The 18,540-nt window shown below is 39.7% G+C and overlaps 1 protein-coding gene across 1 annotated transcript; it reads left to right on the top strand.

The window, feature by feature from the left end:
- Nucleotides 1–15,677: 15,677 nt before the first annotated feature.
- On the top strand, nt 15,678–16,208 carry LOC126705237 (EG45-like domain containing protein). Its single transcript, XM_050404141.1, has 2 exons — nt 15,678–15,789; nt 15,904–16,208. Exons 1-2 carry the CDS (start codon nt 15,678–15,680, stop codon nt 16,206–16,208), a joined length of 417 nt encoding a protein of 138 aa, XP_050260098.1.
- The last annotated feature ends 2,332 nt before the right edge of the window (nt 16,209–18,540 follow it).

The following is an 18,540-nucleotide window of genomic DNA, read 5'->3' on the forward strand; positions in this document are numbered from 1 at the left end:
GCCGCGTGAAGTTGATTCGTATTGCCTAACCATCCATCTTATTTTCCTTTTTGTTTACTCTCGTTTATTTTATCCATCCGGGTACTAACTTACTGTGTTCCTTTGTTGCAGACGGCAAAGAATTCGTCCCGGACCTTAGGGTGGTGCACGAAAGGGACTTAAATTTTGTCCTTAGGTCTGAAATATTCATTCACACTGACAAGCAACTCCAGGCATCGCATCTCATACTAGGCTGCGTCCTTGTATACAAGACTTGGCAACCCTTTAGTCAAGACTTATTGTTGGACAACCCCTTGCTGTCTTTTATAGATGTGCAGCACGCAAACTTCCTCCCCCCAAAGCTGACCCCTAGTGAAGCCCTGGACCTCGGTCCGTGTTATATAACTGCAAAAGATCTTGCCCCAATCAGGGACGAATCTGCCGAGCGCGTCTCTCAAAGCTGTTAGGAGCACGTTCTCGTCGAAGAATAGGTAGATCCGACCCAGCTAACCGAACAAGAAGCAGCCGAGGTTGACCCAGACGCCGAGATGGTGACAAGACAAAAAATGACAGTCAGCCGATTCTTGCCTGGCTCCCAACCCTCCGCTGAGTCTTAACAACCCCAGGGCAAGGGCCGAGCACTTCCTCCCCCCTCTTCCAGTCGTGCAAAAAAGAAACAACGTCTTGACGATCAATCGCCAAAGGCTCCAGGCGATGCCCCATCAAAGACTCCACCCCGGCCGTCCAGCAGGATCACGATTTGGGAGCCAGTTACAGAATCTCCGTCTACCATTCAAGTTGGCAGGAATGCAGCGTCCTCCTCCCAGCCTGTAGTCCCCTGGCAGCCTACCTTCAAGCTTGGAAAGGGGCCTCTGCCAGCCACGGCCAGTGCAATAGTGTGGGATAAGGGCGAGGGGGGAAGGGTGGCACAGAGCCTAGTGCATGACTTACTCCTGCCCGAGGACATTCGCTTTTTCTCTTAAGGGGATGAGGATTCGTTGGTGCGATGGCTACAGTGGCACACCATCGTGGTAATTTCTCTCTCCCTCCTTGTTCATTTACTTAAATATAAGAAGTATTCTTCTGTTCTAACACTTGTTTTTGCGTTGCTAGTCCGTACAGATGACTCATATCCTTGGTGAGAGATTGAAGGAGCTCACTGAGGATGTCGAGGGGGAAAAAGCTTTGAAGGATGTTGCCAATGATAACGCGAAGGAGAAAAGCAAGGTTACCGAGGCAGCGGAGAAAAAAGCACGATCCTCGAAGAAAGCTCGTCAATTGGTGGAGAAGAGAATAGCTGAGGTGGAAAGCCGACTGGAGGGCATTGAGCTGAAATTAGTAGAGGCGAATAGTCTCAACTTGACCCAGGCCGACCAGATAGCTGACCTCAAAGCAGCCCTTGAAGCCTACGAAAACAAGTGGTATGACGAGGGATTTGTAGATGCCGAGAAGTCTGCAAAGCTTGTTGTTCATCAAGCCCGGCTTCATGGTTTGGGGAGGGTTGGCTAGTGGCCCTCCAGGTGATAGGAATGGCTGAGGACTCTCCTTTGAGAGACCCAAGTCAGATCCCATACCCAACTCCTCCACCTCCTTCCCAGAGTCAGGCAGATGTCATGGACGAGGAGGAAACTACCAGCATGAGGGAGCTGGTCCAAGCGATTGACGCCCATGTTGATCCAAAGGTTTCTAGCTCCCTTCATGCTGCAAACGACGAACAATCTCAACAGCCACGGACCGAGGACACTCCTATTCAGCCAGCCGATGAAGCAGCACAGCCCCCAACTGCTGACCCATCCGTTTAAACTTTTTGATTAAACTAGTCGTTTCTTTTATATTTACCTTTACTTTATTTGCTCTTTTTATGGTTTGCTTAGGGTCACCGGGCTGTGGTGACCGAACAATGATTCTAATTTTCTTTCTATTTATTTTCGGACTTATTTTCCTATGGTTACCAGGTTGTGGTGACCGAACAATGGTTTTGTTTTATTTATTTCTGTTTGCACTAATAGCTTTGCTTCTCGGCTTTAATATTTTTAATTTAAGGTTTCCACCTATCCGATGATGAGAATCGAACTGGGGACAGGTTTTTGTCCTTAGAATTTTTGGTTAAGGTTTCTGCCTGTCCGGTGATGGGAATCGAACCGTGGACAAGTTTCCGTCCTTGATATTTTTAATTAAGGTGTCCACTTGTCTGGTGATGGGAATCAAATCGGGGACAGGCTTCTGTCCTTAGAATTTTTTTTTATTAAGGTTTTCACCTGTCCGGTGATGGGAAACTAACCAGGGACAGGTTTCTATCCTTAATATTTTTAATTTAAGGTTCCCACCTGTCCGGTGATGGGAATCGAACCGGGGACAGGTTTCTGTCCTTAGAATTTAATTTTTAATTTAAGGTTTCCACGTATCCGGTGATGGGAATCAAACCGAGGACAGGTTTCTGTCCTTAGAATTTTTAATTTAAGGTTTCCACCTATCCGGTGATGGGAATCGAACCGGGGATAGGTTTCTGTCCTTAGAATTTTTAATTTAATGTTTCCACCTATCCGGTGATGGGAAACCAACCGGGGACAGGTTTCTGTCCTTAATGTGAAACATGGTTCTTTGGTTTCCTTGACTTTTCTTTACCTATTGGCCAGCGCTAACAGATCAAATAATGAAATTTTAATGCACCTACAAAAATAGACATCATCTTAATATTACTTCATAAAGCATATATACAATGTTTCATTTAATTTACGCTCATGTGTTCAACGGGTTAGTGGTAGAACTTCTTCAAGTTGTGGACATTCCACGACCGGGGAAGTGGTCTCTCATCAATCCTCCAAGTAGTAAGCCCCCGCTCCTGCGAAAGCAGTAATCCTGTAAGGCCCTTCCCAAGTAGGGGCTAACTTCCCAGTGTTCGTATCCCGCATGTTCCCCACTGCCTTCCGTAGTACCAGGTCTCCGGCACTGAACTCTCTTGTCTTTACACAGCGATTGTAGCGCCAAGTGAGTATCTGTTGATACTCGGCGAGCCGAATGGTCACAGCTACTCGGTGTTCTTCTAACAAATCCAAATGTTCCACCATCAATCCATCGTTTCGGGCCAGAGTAAATTCTTCGACCTAAGTACTGCACAGGTTCACCTCAGCTGGTATCACGGCCTCTGCCCCGTATGTTAAGGAGAACGTGGTTTCTCATGTCGATCTCCTGGGAGTCGTTCGGTATGCCCATAGAACGCTCGACAGCTCCTCGGCCCACCTGCCCTATGCATCGTCTAGCCTTTTCTTCAATCCGTTTACAATCACCTTGTTAGTGGCTTCAGCTTGTCCATTACTTTAAGGATACGCTGGGGTGGAGTACCTGTTCCTGATGCCAAGACCACTTCAAAACTCCCGAAAGGCCTTGTTGTCGAACTGCAATCCGTTATCCGATATAAGAGAGTCCGGCACCCTAAACCTCGTGATAATGTTCTTCCACACAAACTTTTGACATCTACGTCCCTAATATTGGCCAGTGCCTCCGCCTCCGCCCATTTGATAAAGTAATCGACAGCTACCAATACAAATCTCCTGTTGCCCGTGGCTCGAGGGAAGGGACCGAGGATATCTAGCCCCCATTGTGCAAAAGGCCAAGCACTGTTGACCGGGTTCAGCTGGCCTGCTGGTTGGTGGATCAGGGGGGCATGCCTCTGGCACTGCTTACATTTCCACACATACTCGGCCACATCTTTCTGCATTTGGAGCCACCAGAATCCTTGAGTCATTGCTCGGTATGCCAAAGAACGCCCCCCTACGTGACTGCCACAGACCCCATCATGTAGCTCGGCTAAGAGTTCATTAACTTTCTCAGGGCGTAGGCACAACAGATACGGAGCCCCAGATGACCTTTGGTAAAGCTTTCGGTCTGCCGACAGCTAGTATCGGGCAACTATTCGGGGAACCTTGTTAGCTTCCTTCTCCTCATTAGGGACCTAATCCTCAGCTAAGAAGTCAATGATTGGGTCCATCCAACACCATTCAGCTGGCGAGACCATCACGACATCAACACCCACCGTTGTATCAATACTCCGCTCCACTAAGAGCTCCAACTTAATTAACCGTGGTACGTCCTTCATCACTGATGATGCTAGCGTGGCTAGAGAATCGGCATGTCTATTCTACCCTGGGGAATCTGAGCTACACCTACCGTGCGAAACTTATTCATGACTTATTTCACTACCTGTAAGTATTGTTTCATCCAAGAATCCCTGGCTTCAAATTTTCCTTGCACCTGGCTGACAACCAATTGAGAATATAAATAAACCTCTACATCCCAGGCGCCCATATCCAATATGGTTCTCATCCCAATGAGCAAGGCCTCGTACTCAGTTTCGTTGTTGGAGGCCCTGAATCCCAGCCTAAAAGAATGCTCCAACCATACTCCTTCCGGGATGATAATGACAATCTCAGCACCGGACCCCATTGAGCTCGACGCGCCATCCACAAACAGCCTCCACGGGTGACACTCTATATGACAAACCATCTCCGGCTTGCCCTTTGGTGAAAACTTTACAACAAAATCAGCAAGAATCTAGCCTTTCACCGAACTCCGTGGCCTATACCTCATATCAAAGGATCCCAACCGTGTCCCGCATTTGGCTATCTAGCCCGTGAAATCAGATCTCTTTAATGATGACTGCAAAGGATACTCAGTTAAGACGTAGATAGTATGGGCTTGAAAATAATAAGGTAACTTCCTGGTAGCATTCATTAATGCTAATAACAACTTCTCTAGAGGCAGGTATCTGGTCTCAGTGTCGACCATAGTTTTGCTAACATAGTACACAAGCTGCTACATCCCTCGGTCTCTTAAAAGCACGGCACTCATGGCATGAGCAGATACTGAGAGGTACATGAACAAGTCCTCCCTGGGCTCCGAGGCGGCCAACATGGGTGCCCGTATCAAATATTCCTTCAAGTCTTAAAAAGCTCTTTCACAATCCTCATTCCATTGAAATCTCTTCCATTTCTTTAGGAGTTGGTAGAACGGACGGCAGCGATCAGTAAATTTAGAAATGAACTGGTTAAGGGCAGATAACATCCCGGTCAAGATCTGTACCTCCTTTGGATTGCTTGGGGGTTTCAGGCGCTGCACGGCGTCGATCTAGTCGGGGTTGACTTCTATCCCACGATTGGTGATTAGATAACCAAGGAACTTGCCAGCACCTACTCTAAAGGCACATTTGTCCGTGTTCAGACATAGCTTATGCTGCCGAAGCACTTCAAATACACCTTGAAGATCCTCTATGTGTTGTGCCTCCTGCTTACTTTTTACCACCATGTCGTTGATATATACTTCAACCGTACGCCCAATCTTATCCCGAAACATTCTAGTCATCATTCGCTGATAGGTTGCCCCGGCATTCTTTAGCCCAAAGGGCATCACAGTGTAGTGGTAGTTTGCGTTTGGGGAAATGAATGTTGTCTTCTCCTGGTCCTCGACAGCTAATGCGATCTGATGGTAACCCTGAAAGGCGTCCAAAAAACTCATCCTCAGGTGCCCAAAGGTCGCATCTACCAACTGATCTATTTTTGGCATAGGGAAAGGATCCTTGGGGAATGCTCAGTTTAAATCCATGAAGTCCACATAGACTCTCCATTTTCCGTTCTTCTTTTTAACCACCACGGTATTTGCTAGTCAATCTGGGAAGAAGATCTCCTTTATTGCCCCGGCCTCTTTCAACTTCCTAACCTTCTGCCTTACCGCCTCGACGTGTTCCTTGGCCGACCTTCTCGACTTCTGCTTCTTTGGAGGGAATGTCGGGTCTACATTAAGTTTGTGGACGATGAACTCGGGATCAACCCCGGGCACCTCATACGGGTTCCACACAAATATGTCCACGTTCCGTATCAAGAATAACAACGTCTCTACCTTATCCTCATTCGTCATGCTTGCCCCCACCTGAAAATACCGATCAACATCTGGTAGTATCTTTACTCTGATTAATTGTTTGGCATAACTAGCCCCCAACCCCTCCCAGGGATTCTGTAATTGGTATGAAGGGGCCTCTTCGACGCCTCCCTTCTTCTCAGTCTGTTCATTCTTCTTATTAACTGCGGCCACCAGGCATTGCCTGGCAACTTGCTGGCTCCCCCTTACCATGGCTAAGCCCTGCTTGGTGGGAAATTTAACTTTTAGATGCAGGGTGGAGGGAACAGCCCCCATTGCGTGGATCCACGGCCGTCCCAAAATAGCCGTGTATGGTGAAAACAAATTGACCGCTATGAATGTTACCATCACCTCCTTTCCTTCCATATTCACGAAAAGGGAAATTTGTCTCTCAAGAGCGACCATCCTGCTGTCAAACCTGACCAACGGCATATCATACTTTGATAGGTCCCGGTTTTTTAACTCGAGCCCTTTGAATAGGTCCGGATACATCACATCGGCCCCACTCCCTTGGTCTACCATCACTCTTTTAACCAAGAAACCACTTATCTGGGTTGTAACTACCAACGCATCGTCGTGTGGCTGGACTATTCCCTCTAAGTCCTCATCGCCAAAGGCAATGGGCTCCCGTTCAATCTTCATCTTTTTCTTAGGCGATTGCTCTCCTGTGCAATTGCCCGTGGATACTATGGTCAGTACTCCTCTACTGGTTGTGATCAGACCCCTTGGGGTGGCGTGGATAACTTCAATCACTCCCAATGGTGGTAGGAGAGGATTTCCCCTCTATTGAGCGCCCTGGCTGGTACCCCGATTTCCGGAATCCACCACAAACTCCTTCAGATATCCTACCTACACTAGCTGCCCTAGATGGTCTTTCAACACCTGACATTGCTCGATGGTATGGCCCTTATCCTTATGATACGTATAATACAAGTTTTGGTTTTGCCAAGATGGGTCACCTCCCATCTTGTTTGGCCACCTAAAATATGGCTAATTCTTAATCCAGTCTACGATCCTATGTACCGGCTCTTTGAACGTCACATTCACCTCCCCCATCTATACTTTTGACTCTTATATTCTTAGATCTTTCCGGGGTAGGGGCTGAAATCAGGGCTGCCGAGGGCGATTCATTAGTGGGGCCTTACCCTTACTTTGCAGCCAATCATTTTCGAGACGCTTGTACTCCTCAATGCGCCTCATTAGCTACCTCATACCCTCGGGAGGCTTCTTCGTCAGTGACTCCCGTAGTTTGGAGTCTTCGGGGAGTCCCATCCTAAAGGTGCTTGCCGCGATCTTTTCGTTGCCTCCACCTATCTCATTATAAAGCTCCCAAAACCGACTGGCATAACTGCGAAGGGTTTCCCCAACCCTTATTTTCATAGAAAGCAACACATCCATTGGTTGTGGTACCCGCCTGCAAGTTACAAACCGTGCACCGAACTCCTGGATTAACTCGGCAAAACTATGAATGGAACCCTTCCGCAACTCATTAAACCATCTTAATGTTGTGGGTCCAAGGCTCGAGGGAAATACCTTGCACATCAGCGCGTTGTTGTGAGTGTGTAGAGATATCATTTGGATATAATGGTTGACGTGCTCCATGGGGTCCGTCTTCCCATCGTAGGAATTTAAAGGTGGTCAGGTGAACCTATCTGGCATTGGGGCCCGTTCAATGTCATTTGAGAAGGGCAACCGTACAGCTTTTCATAAGGTGCGACTCATAGCATCCATGGCCGCATTTCGGGGCCGTTGCTCTTCCGGTGAATCCGAACTCCCTCTTTCATACTCCTGTGATCGTGAACGTTCCTGATGTCGGTGGGATTCTCGTGAATGTGAACGGTCCCGGTGCCTATGAGACTCTCGTGAACGTGAACAGTCCTGGTTTTGATGGGAACTGGACTGTTTGGACCCCCAACCATTGCGATCTCCTCCGCTCATAGATCTCCCCGATGGGTTATCTCGGTCCCCTCTTCTGTGTCTATCCTTTGCCTCCAGTTCCAAATCTCTTACCAGTCTACGCAACTGTTCAAGCTCCTCATCTCTTTCATCCAATCGCTTGTGCCCCGAAGCATCCAATGTTGCCTGGTTTGTCTAGTATGACCCCTTTCCAAGGACGGACTATTCTTCTCTGTGTTCATACTCCCTATCTTCGTGCCTTTTTTGCCTTCGCTCTCGCCACGTGGATCCTCTAGACGATCCCACTGAACCATTTTCAGCAGAACCTTCTAACCGTTTTCCAGACATCTTCCGAGGGTGGGTCTTGGCCAAACCACGACTTTGTAGGAGATTCTCACATATGGCGCCAATTGTGCGCACCTTAAGCGAGCTTAATAGACCAGTCTCGCTCTTGGGCTCACAATATACTTATAATGTGGGTTTTGGATTTCTTACTCTGGGTGATTCTAACTTAGAGACCCAGCAATGTTTCTACAATCTCTGGACTACTTTCCTCTCACTCTTTGTAGCTCTTAATCTAGACTCGAGTCTCTCCTTTCAGACCTTTAACCACCATTTCCTCTCCTTGGCCTCGTATATTTATAGTCCAAAATTAATGGGAAAATCATGATTACTCTCAAGGCTAGTGGGAATGGAGGTCCAATATTGTTATCGCTAAGTGGATGTTTAGTTGGGAGTATGATGTGAGTGTGATGTGAGTGGCATTGGAACTGGTTCCTACTTCAAAGAGGAGATGATGTTCAGCGGCGGAATTTGCCAAGGAGTCGCTGAGCATCCAGGATAGGGCCTTCCCAACCACTCATGAGCCTAGGAGATGGACGTGCCGGGCAACTTTCCGGCCGCGAACTGACAAGTACCTATTTCAAAGACCGGCCCAACAGGTTTTGGGCCAGACATAATACTGCATGATTTGCTCCCATGGCCCTAGTGGGTCTTAAGCCTAGTTTCTCTAACATAAGTGTCAGGGACCGTGGGACATATCATTCAGCTTGGGTCTAAGGCTCCAAATGGCTCTGGGGGCTTGGTGCCGTACAGTCACCAATCACATACACTAACTAGTTTGTAAGTTATATAGTAAAACTTATAGTACATTTAGGATATTCTATATTTGAATCCTCAATTAGAATCTTGCCACATCATATTTACTTTTATATTTTCTTAAATTAAAGAAAATACTATAAATACAAACTATTTTACAAAATATTTTACAAATTACTGATATAGTGAATAATTATTGGTATGTAAAAAAGTAATGTTAGTGGTGGGTTTAAATGAGACCCAATAAAAATTTGCCACTATTAAGAACTCTATAGGCATATAGATAATCATTGTTGTAATGTTGCATTTAGTTAATTAGTTAGTTGTAGGATTGCAACAAGTTGAACCAAGTTAGTTACAAGTTGTTAGTTGGTTATCTGGCTAAGCAACTTGTATAAATACTTGTAATCTATAGCATTTTGGATATTGAAAAATAAACCAATTGCTTAGTGCATTAGTGCATATTTCTCTCTTAATCTCTTTCTTTCTCTATGAAGGGTGACTACTTCGAATTTAGTCAATTTCCCTATTTTTTTCATCCATCCCCATTAGGAAGCACTAGGTTCTTAACAAGTGGTATCAGAGTCTTTGATCTTGAGATGGGTGAATATTGTGATCTACGTGAAATCTTGAAAGAATTATGGCATATGGTTGATGAAATTTTAGAGAAAGTCAAGGCCTTGGCTAAATCTTAAAAAGCCATGAAAGAAGAGCTCTCAAGATTGCAAGAGAATCTTAAGAACATGTCCGAAAAAGATTTACAACCTCTTGATTCAATAGAACTCAAAGAGAAAATTAAGTTCCAAGAACCAACATCTACAGTTACCAACTGAGATGCTAATTTGTATGTCAAAGTGGATGATGATGTCCATGTACACGCTGCCCTTGAATGCCATGTGCAGTCTCGCCTACTTTTTCAAGTTCCAGTGCGGCTTAGTGTATCTAAGAATGAAACTGCTTTTGCATGTCCAATTCAGTCCATAAAGCCAACAAAGGTGATGATGATCTTTCGAGACCTAAAGAGGCCATAAGAACCAAAAAATGTTGGTCTTGAACAAGGACCAATGAATGCAAACATATGCTGCAGGGGAAGTCATAGATGACGTTTTTTATTTTTTGTCATCCAGCTCTATCAAAAATTTGGGGGGGTGGTCCATTTTGCTGTGATGGCTTTCCACGAGAAAGAGGACGAGTTCTTGGTGGCAACAGTACCATAAATGCTAGGTTCTATAGCTAAGCCGATCACAATTTTTTTTAAGGAATCAAGTATGAATTGGGATCAACGTTCTGAATTTGATCGTAATAAGATAATTACTTATGAAGAAGTTGCTCTCATCAAAGAGGAGGAATTAAAGAAAGTTTCTTGGGGTCCTAACTATCAAGGTAAGGTCCCTAAATGTACTAGTGTGGTTTTAAGAAATGACTCAGTCATTAGGGACGTGTATGGCCTTAGCAACAAGAAAAGTGTAGTTTCTTAATCGGAACAGATTCTGTTTTTAGGAAAGGATTAGATTTATACGATTATCAACTTCTAAATTCTGCTAAATGTGTTAAGAAGTAGTTAAAGATTGAACTGGGAGTGCCATTTCCAACATTTAATGGTAATGTTTTGGAAGAAAATCTAGTGGGACGGCTGACGAGAAGTGTGATACAGCTCATTTCTTCCAACTGGTCTTACGAGAATTGGACAGAAGGAGCTGATCAAGTTTTCATAAAACAAGGTTTTTTCCCAAGGAAAATGCTTGTGAAAATTGTACAACTAAAATATGTGATTACAAGTGTCACAATCTTGAGCTTATGGTGCATGGTTGTCCGAAAAATATTTGGCCACTTGCATATTTTTGTTTGGATGGAAACATTAATTAGGCGTACTGTTGTTATCATGAAACATATTATCATAGAGCAGCCCATTCAATTGGTGGCTATCCAATTTGTGTCAATCAAACACTTAGGTCTTGAAAGAACTCCTAGAAAATCCAACCATAAATATTCATGTGGGGGTTTGGACAATAATGAAAACTACTTGCTCAAGTTATGGGTTGTGATTAATTGCTGTGGAGTTCTTGGTGTGTTCGATGGTCAAGATGCCTTAGAGTATTGGTGTTGTGGCCGATCACCCCTCATGAATATTACAAGAAAACCTTGAGGACAAGGTTTTATAAAGGGGAGGGAAATATTAGGAACCCTTTAAGCATATAAATAATCATTGTTATAATGTTGCATTTAGTTAGTTAGTTAGTTAGTTAGTTGTAGGATTGCAACAAGTTGAGCCAAGTTAGTTACAAGTTGTTAGTTGGTTATTTGGTAAGCAACTTGTATAAATACTTGTAATCCATAATATTTTGGATACCGAAGAATAAACTAATTGCTTAGTGCATCAGTGCATATTTCTCTCTTAATCACCTTCTTTCTTTATGGATGGTGACTATAATTAAATCAATTTCTCTACAATTCCCATCAATTCCCCTACAATTCCTACCCGTCCCCATTAGGAAACACCAAGTTCATAACACCACATCAACAATTTGTAAAAATATTATAAAATAATTTTTGTCTATAGCATTACTCTTTCTTTAATTAATAAAATAGATAATTCCATATACAATTATAGTAATAATAAATACCTATTAATAATTACCATAACTAACTATATCATAAAATAAATACCTAATAATTATTATGATAAATATCTATTAATAATAATTATCATAATTAATAAAGGAAAATGCTAGAGATACAAACTCAATGTATTACAAAAAATTTTACAAACTACTGATGTGACGAGTGATTATTAGTCAATGAAAAAGTGATGTTAGTGGTAGGTCCAGATAAGAACCAGTATAAAGTTGGTCATATCAACAGTTTGTAAAAATATTGTAAAATAATTTATATTTGTAGCATTACTCATTAATAAATATCTATAAAAGCACAATCATAATAAATACCTATTAATAACTACCATTATTATCAAATTTCATATTTTATATTTCATATACAAACACAATTGAAATAAATTTCTATTAATAATTTTCTTAAAACCAAAGATATCTAACTTTTGGTTAACCCTATAGCATTTTGCCACATAAGTTTTTGAAGCCTCACAACTTTACACATCAATATTCTAATTAATTGAGTTTAAATTTTATTCTACATTTAAACTCGCAATTAGAATCTTGTTACATTATATTTTCTTTAATTAATAAGATAGATAGTTCAGTATACAAATAAAATCATAATAAATACCTACAATTGGTTGACCTTATAATATTTTTCCACCTAAGTTTTTGAGTCCTCAAAATTAACCAATATTCTACTCCCTCTATCCCAAATTGTTGGCCCTCTATTCAATTTTGGGATGTCCCAAAATGAAGTCATCTTTCTAAAATTAATAAATAAATTTTTATCTTACCTTTACTTTATTTTTTTAAAAAGTCAATACCATTCTTTCTCTATTGCTTAAATTAATAAGGAAAGTTTTGAAAATTTGTACATTTTTACCTAATAGACAATTCATTAATTGATTATCTCTTAAAAAGTTAAATTTTCTAAACATAACCAACAATTTCAATTTGGGATAGAAGTAGTTAATTGATTTTAAATTCTATTATATATTTAAATCCGTAATTAGAATCTTGCCCCATTGTTTTTTTTTTTTTTTTCTTTAATTAATAGAATAGATAGCTTCATATATAAGCACAATCGCAATAAATATCTATTAATGATTACCATAAATTTATCATAATAAATATCTATAAAAGTAAAATCATAATAAATATCTATTAATTACTATCATTATTATCCAAATTCATATTTTATATTACAAAGAAATCTTCTGCTTAAAACTTGGGTTAAGCCTTCATCTTTATTTTGCCAATCCGTGCCTCTTGCTCCTCGTCCCAGATCAGTTTCACGATATAATGTATGTTTTCTATTTGACTTACTTAAAGAGAGAACATGCTGAGTTGCTTGTATCTATTCTTTTCTTGTCAGTAATTTTCAAATAGAGAGGACAAGAGGGTTTTTTATTGTACATTCCATCACTCATAGTCGTGGATCCATGAATATCAGTTATATCTTCCTCTCACAGTTTATTAACTTAATAGGAGTAACTGTGAAACTTCTTTGTTAAAAACATTTTATCTATGTCATCACTGTTTTCAATAACTTTTTATTGGAAGGAATGTACAATAAACCCTCTTGTCCTATCCGTTTCAAATTATCTATTTCCTCCATTTCACTGATTGGATTGTTATTTAATAATTCTTTAATTCAGTTCTATATGTTTTAGAAATATCAATTTTGCATATATATATATATATATTAATTTGATCATTGATGTACTCTGTTCTTTCTAATTTTGAGTTCTGAAATTGAGATCTATCGGTGCCTTTCTAACAAAAGAATTAGAATCTTGAGTGTCATTCAAAAATTCAATTCAATTCACTTTTTAATTCTTTTTCTTTTTGCACTTAGAAAGTAATTATGCCTATAGATTATTGAAGTTGTACTTGTTTTTTACAATTCAGTTGTTATAATAATAAGTTTTGGAGGAAGAATTCAAACCATATTTCTTCTTATAAAGGAGATTGCGTAATGCCACCAAATTACAAAACTTTTAATAATAGAGTAGAGTTTCTAATTTCCATCTAAATGCAAAATTTGCATATCATTTCTATGCAAATGGTTTTAGATGTATTGTGGTGGAGGTTGATATTATCATTATAGACTTTATTTCTCACGATTAAATTCCAAATTAAGTTTAATAAATGTTGGGGACTGAAAATATTGACAAACATCATTATCTTAGAGAACTCATAGCAGTGGAGCTAAAAAGTTATATAGCTATTTTAGCTCCACCAAAACACAAAAAAACCCATGCAACGGTGGAGCTAAATCTATTTTTTTTTAGCTTCATTGCTATAGTGCACATCTATCTATAGATGTGCATTGTAGCTTAGAGCTAAAATATATATATATATATATATATATATATATATATATTCAACCGGCCATTAAAATAATACAACTTTGCTTCTTCTTTTTTTCATTCTTTTATCACACCGTGCCTCTCTCTCTCTCTCTCATTCACTCTCATCTCATCTGAAACTCATCTCTCTCAAGCTCACTCACTCCAGTCTCTTAAGCTCACTTCGATCTCTCAAGCTCACTCTCTCAACTCTGGTCTCTCTGAAGCTTGACATCACCAACCCACCAGCCATCCCAAGCCATCGATCAGCCTCAGACCCATGCCATCTGCCTCAGACCCGCACTGCCAATCCACCTCAGACCCACACTGTCGATCACTCTCACCTCTCTGTCTCAACGTCTCTGACCCACGCCTCTGCCGACCTCAACGTTACCGGCCCAAGCCGACCCAAGCCCCAAGCTACCAATCAACGCCTCCAACCCACGCCTCCACCCAGTCCTCCATCTCAACGCTCACCCAACACCGACAAGCCTGGGTTTCTCTGGGTTTCATCGTCGAAGCCGCCGCTGCCTTCCTCAACCCATTGCTTTGGTTTTCGCCGATCCAAGCTTTGGGTTTTTTTTTTTTTTTTTGCATTGCGTGAATTTGATTGGCATGGTGTGGGTGTTGCCTGGTGGGTCGGGTGGGTGTGGGCTTGGTTGATTTTTTTTTCTTTGTAATGGGCTGTGGTGGTGGTGGTGGTTGTGTTTGTGTGTGTGTGTGTGTGTGTGTGTGATTGTTATTTATTGTAGATGATATATTATTTTATTGTAGTGGATATATTATTTTATTGTGATGTTTATATTATTTTATTATATTGAAAGTTAAAATATATCCACTGCTGCAGCAAATATATAGGTAAAATATATAAAATAACTTTTGGTGTTAAATAACTAAATTTTTAATTCACTATTGTGAGAACTATGCTAGCGTCTCACATAAAGTGGCACAAGCATAACTCTTGTCTTAGATATTTACAACACAACGTTGTTGGATTGGTGGAAGATAAGGATTTCGAAGTTGGGAGCGGCAGTTTTAACTTTTAACGTCAGAACGCAGAACTTAGAAGCAGATGGCAGATAATTGGGGGCTGTGTTTTTTCTTTTTAAATAATTTATTAACTAATTTTTTATTTTAAAAATTGAGAACGTCGCTTTCATTATACTATATTTTTAATTTCAATGCCAGATTGCTCTAATGTATGATCTCGTGGCCTGCTTTGCCATTTGCTGTGCAGCCTGTGCGTCCTGAATATCTAGACGGGGCTACTTGGAACTGCACTTTAGGCCACATGATTTTATTTATTTATTTTAAATATGATAGAATTTCAGGCTAAGGTAACGATTTTCTTATATTATAGATTAAAATATCAACCAATTTTTGATATAAATTGAGTTTAAATTCTAAATCTTTATTTAACAATAAAAAAATTTTATTAATTGAACTAATTAAAATTCATAATACAAGTGTTACTTGGTAACCTTATTTCTAGCTAGGTTGAATATCGTTCTTCCATTGCAAATTAGGGAGGTTGTTACTTTGACCGAGCTGCAGTGTTTTAGTAGCTAGTGATGCCAAATATATGGCAGTAATTAACTAAACACTAATTCTAGCTATCAGTGTCTTTGTTTTCATTGTGTTATTTCCAAAGGCAGGCATCATTGCTGGTAAGGATACGGTCCCATAACATTCATTATCACATCTAGACTTATTGGTTCATAATACCTGATTAAGTTAACTTTGCATTATTCTTGAAATTATATATTCTCATTGGCATTCACAAAGGAAACGATTTTCCTAAAATTTCCCTCTCAGTCTCTTTGCAGGAATGGCGAAGCTTCAACTTTTCTTTCAAAGCCTAGTTGTAATTCTGGCAGCGCTTTTTTATCTCTCTCATGCTGATGTTGGCACAGCTGCCCAATATAAAACCCCATATTTACGTTAGTGACTCTGGACAAACCAAATGTAACTTCATAAATAACTTCCATAACTACTGCGATTCAAAACTTTGAACTGTTTTTTTTTTCTTTCTTTCTTTTTTTCTTATTACACAGCCACAGCCTGTTATGGAAATGATGCTTCACAGTTCCCCTCGAGCAACCTGTTCGCGTCGGCCGGCGAGGGGATATGGGACAATGGTGCCGCCTGTGGGAGACAGTATTTAGTGCGGTGCATAAGCGCGGCTCACCCTAGAACTTGCAAACCCGGCCAGACAATTCAAATAAAGATTGTTGATCGTGCACTTACTTCAGTTTCTAGGCCTTCCCGGAATGGTGCTACCATGGTTCTTTCTACAACTGCATTTGGGATGATAGCCAACCCTTCGGCTTCATTCATTAACATAGAATTCCAGCAGTGAGTCTCTATTGTCATTCTTCATTTTCATTTTTCCCCATCAGCCCCTTAATTTTTCTTTTGGTTTTTATGGTTTTGATTTTTATTTAATGTGCAGGGTTTGAAGTCATTATGGTATTTGATTGATGAGGTGAGGGAGCCCATCATTGTTTTACATAAGGGCAGCGCAGAGCCAAGGGTTGCCCCATTTAATCTGCTAGAAGTTAAACTTGTTTATATTTTTTTTTATCAAACTTTCATTAATAAATGTGAGTTTTATATATTAAACAAGATTTTACTAAATAGATGTTGGGGGTTTCCCGAAGTTATGTGTGGGTTTTTATAAATGTATGAGTTTAGAAAATAAATGTCTTGGGAGTTAAAAGATTTGATGGTATAGTATATATACCTCATGCACCCGTCAATCTCAAAGAGTTCTCTTACTCTTCCACACTCTTTCTTTGTGGGTTTTGTGAGTGTGAGTCACTTTCTTTGATTATTGTGTGTTTGGGATTGCAAGTGAGGAAAGGCCTACTAATTCCTATCAAAGTTGTATTAGAGTATATCAGTTTGTAGTGAGAATGACCATTGCCATCGAGATCAAATCATTCCAAATTCCCCAACTTATCAAAGAAAATTTTGATAATTGAAGTATCCAAATAAAGGCATTATTTGGATCCCAAAAGGCATTACTTGGATCCTAAGATGCATGGAGATTGTGGAGAGAGGTTATAAAGAGTCACATGGAGCATCTTTGACTCCAAATCAAAAGGAAGCCTTGCAAAAGACTCAGAAGAAATATCAACAAATTCTTACCTTAAAATATCAAGGTTTGGATGAAAATATATTCGGGAAAGTTGCAAATGCAACTTCATTCAAACAAGCGTACGTGTAAGATTCTTAAAAACTTTCTAAAGGAAGTTGATAAGGTGAAAAAAGTCCGTCTTTCAAACATTGAGAGGAAAGTTTGAAAGGTTGCACGTGAAAGAATTTAAATCAATTTCTAATTATTTTTCAACGGTGTAGGTCATTATTAATCATAAGACTTGGAGTCAATAACAATTAACCAACTCTTGGGATCTTTATTAGCCCATTAAGGAGGGCTTAACAAAAAGAAGCAAGGGCCTTTGTAGCAACTCCTACAATCTAAGCTCACCTAATTGAATGAGAAAAGGTGGCCCGAAAGTAGCCAAAGAGGCCGAAGACATAGATGTGGTCGACGAATATCTAGAGGATCCAGAGGAAGAAAGGATCTTAACTCTCCCAATTATGGAAAAAAAAAATTTCAAAGTTCTCAGTCCACTAGAGAACGTGGAAGAGGAGGTTTTTCAAGACCATACCAAAGAAGGTATGACAAGTCTAATGTTATGTTATAATTTGTATAAAAAAAATGACCGTTATGCTTTTGTTAAAAAAATTGTATACATTTTATACATTGAATAAGAAATAAAGTTATATTACCTATAACTAAGTGTGATTTTGGATTAACTTTTTGCTAGAAACCTATTTATTATTTTATTTATCTATATATTGAAAGAAAGTTAGCAAAATTATAACTGTACTTTAAAAAAAATTGAGACTTTTAAAAAAGCTATTGTTTACAAGAAAAAAAAAAAAAAACTTAATATAATGAAAAAGGTCATTGCAGTAACAGCTAAGTGGTTGTAATAAGGTGCTATTGCAACAACAAAAAAAGTCGATGCGAGCCATTGTAATAAATTCTGAGGCACTAGATTTATGTAACACTAAATTTTGTTGCAATAAATTCCACATATTTTGCAACGATTAGGTTGATGCAATAAGCTATTGCTTCAATAATCTCATTGCAATAGGTTGAGATTTTTTTTTAAATAAATAATTTTTACATTAATTTTTCCATTAACCTGTTTTACAATTCAAACACCATATCTAGGAACAACACTATCAAATTAGAGAAATACGTAAAATATGCAAAAGTCGAAGTACTTCATTTCAACAGATATGTCAAAAAAATACAAATATATACAATTATACACAACTTGTTGAGTTTACACTCAAGCACATAGTTTAGAAAAGTATGTAAAAATCAATACGGCGTGTAAGAAAAGTTTATTCCAAAAAGTGCTATCCAAGCATGCTTCATGACTATTTCATTGACTTCCGCCTATTTTGGAAAAAGAAAAAGAAAATAAGTATAAAGTTGAAAGATACCCCATATATATATATATATATATATATATATGCAACACAATGACACCAATATACAGCATCACTAATTCTCAAAAAAAAAAAAAAAAACCATTACTACTTGAAGGCTGTACAAACAAAGAAAAATCAAATTTAAATTTAAAAAGAACCAAAAGATTACTTCAAAATCA

Source organism: Quercus robur, chromosome 2 (assembly GCF_932294415.1).
Source record: "Quercus robur chromosome 2, dhQueRobu3.1, whole genome shotgun sequence".
In the NCBI taxonomy this organism is placed as follows: Eukaryota; Viridiplantae; Streptophyta; class Magnoliopsida; order Fagales; family Fagaceae; genus Quercus; species Quercus robur.

Excerpts from the sequence above, each read along its gene's own strand:
- LOC126705237 (XM_050404141.1), top strand. The coding sequence starts at position 15,678 with ATGGCGAAGCTTCAACTTTTCTTTCAAAGCCTAGTTGTAATTCTGGCA. Across the intron at positions 15,790-15,903 it reads ATATAAAACCCCATATTTAC|CCACAGCCTGTTATGGAAAT; the intron begins GTTAGTGACTCT and ends CTTATTACACAG.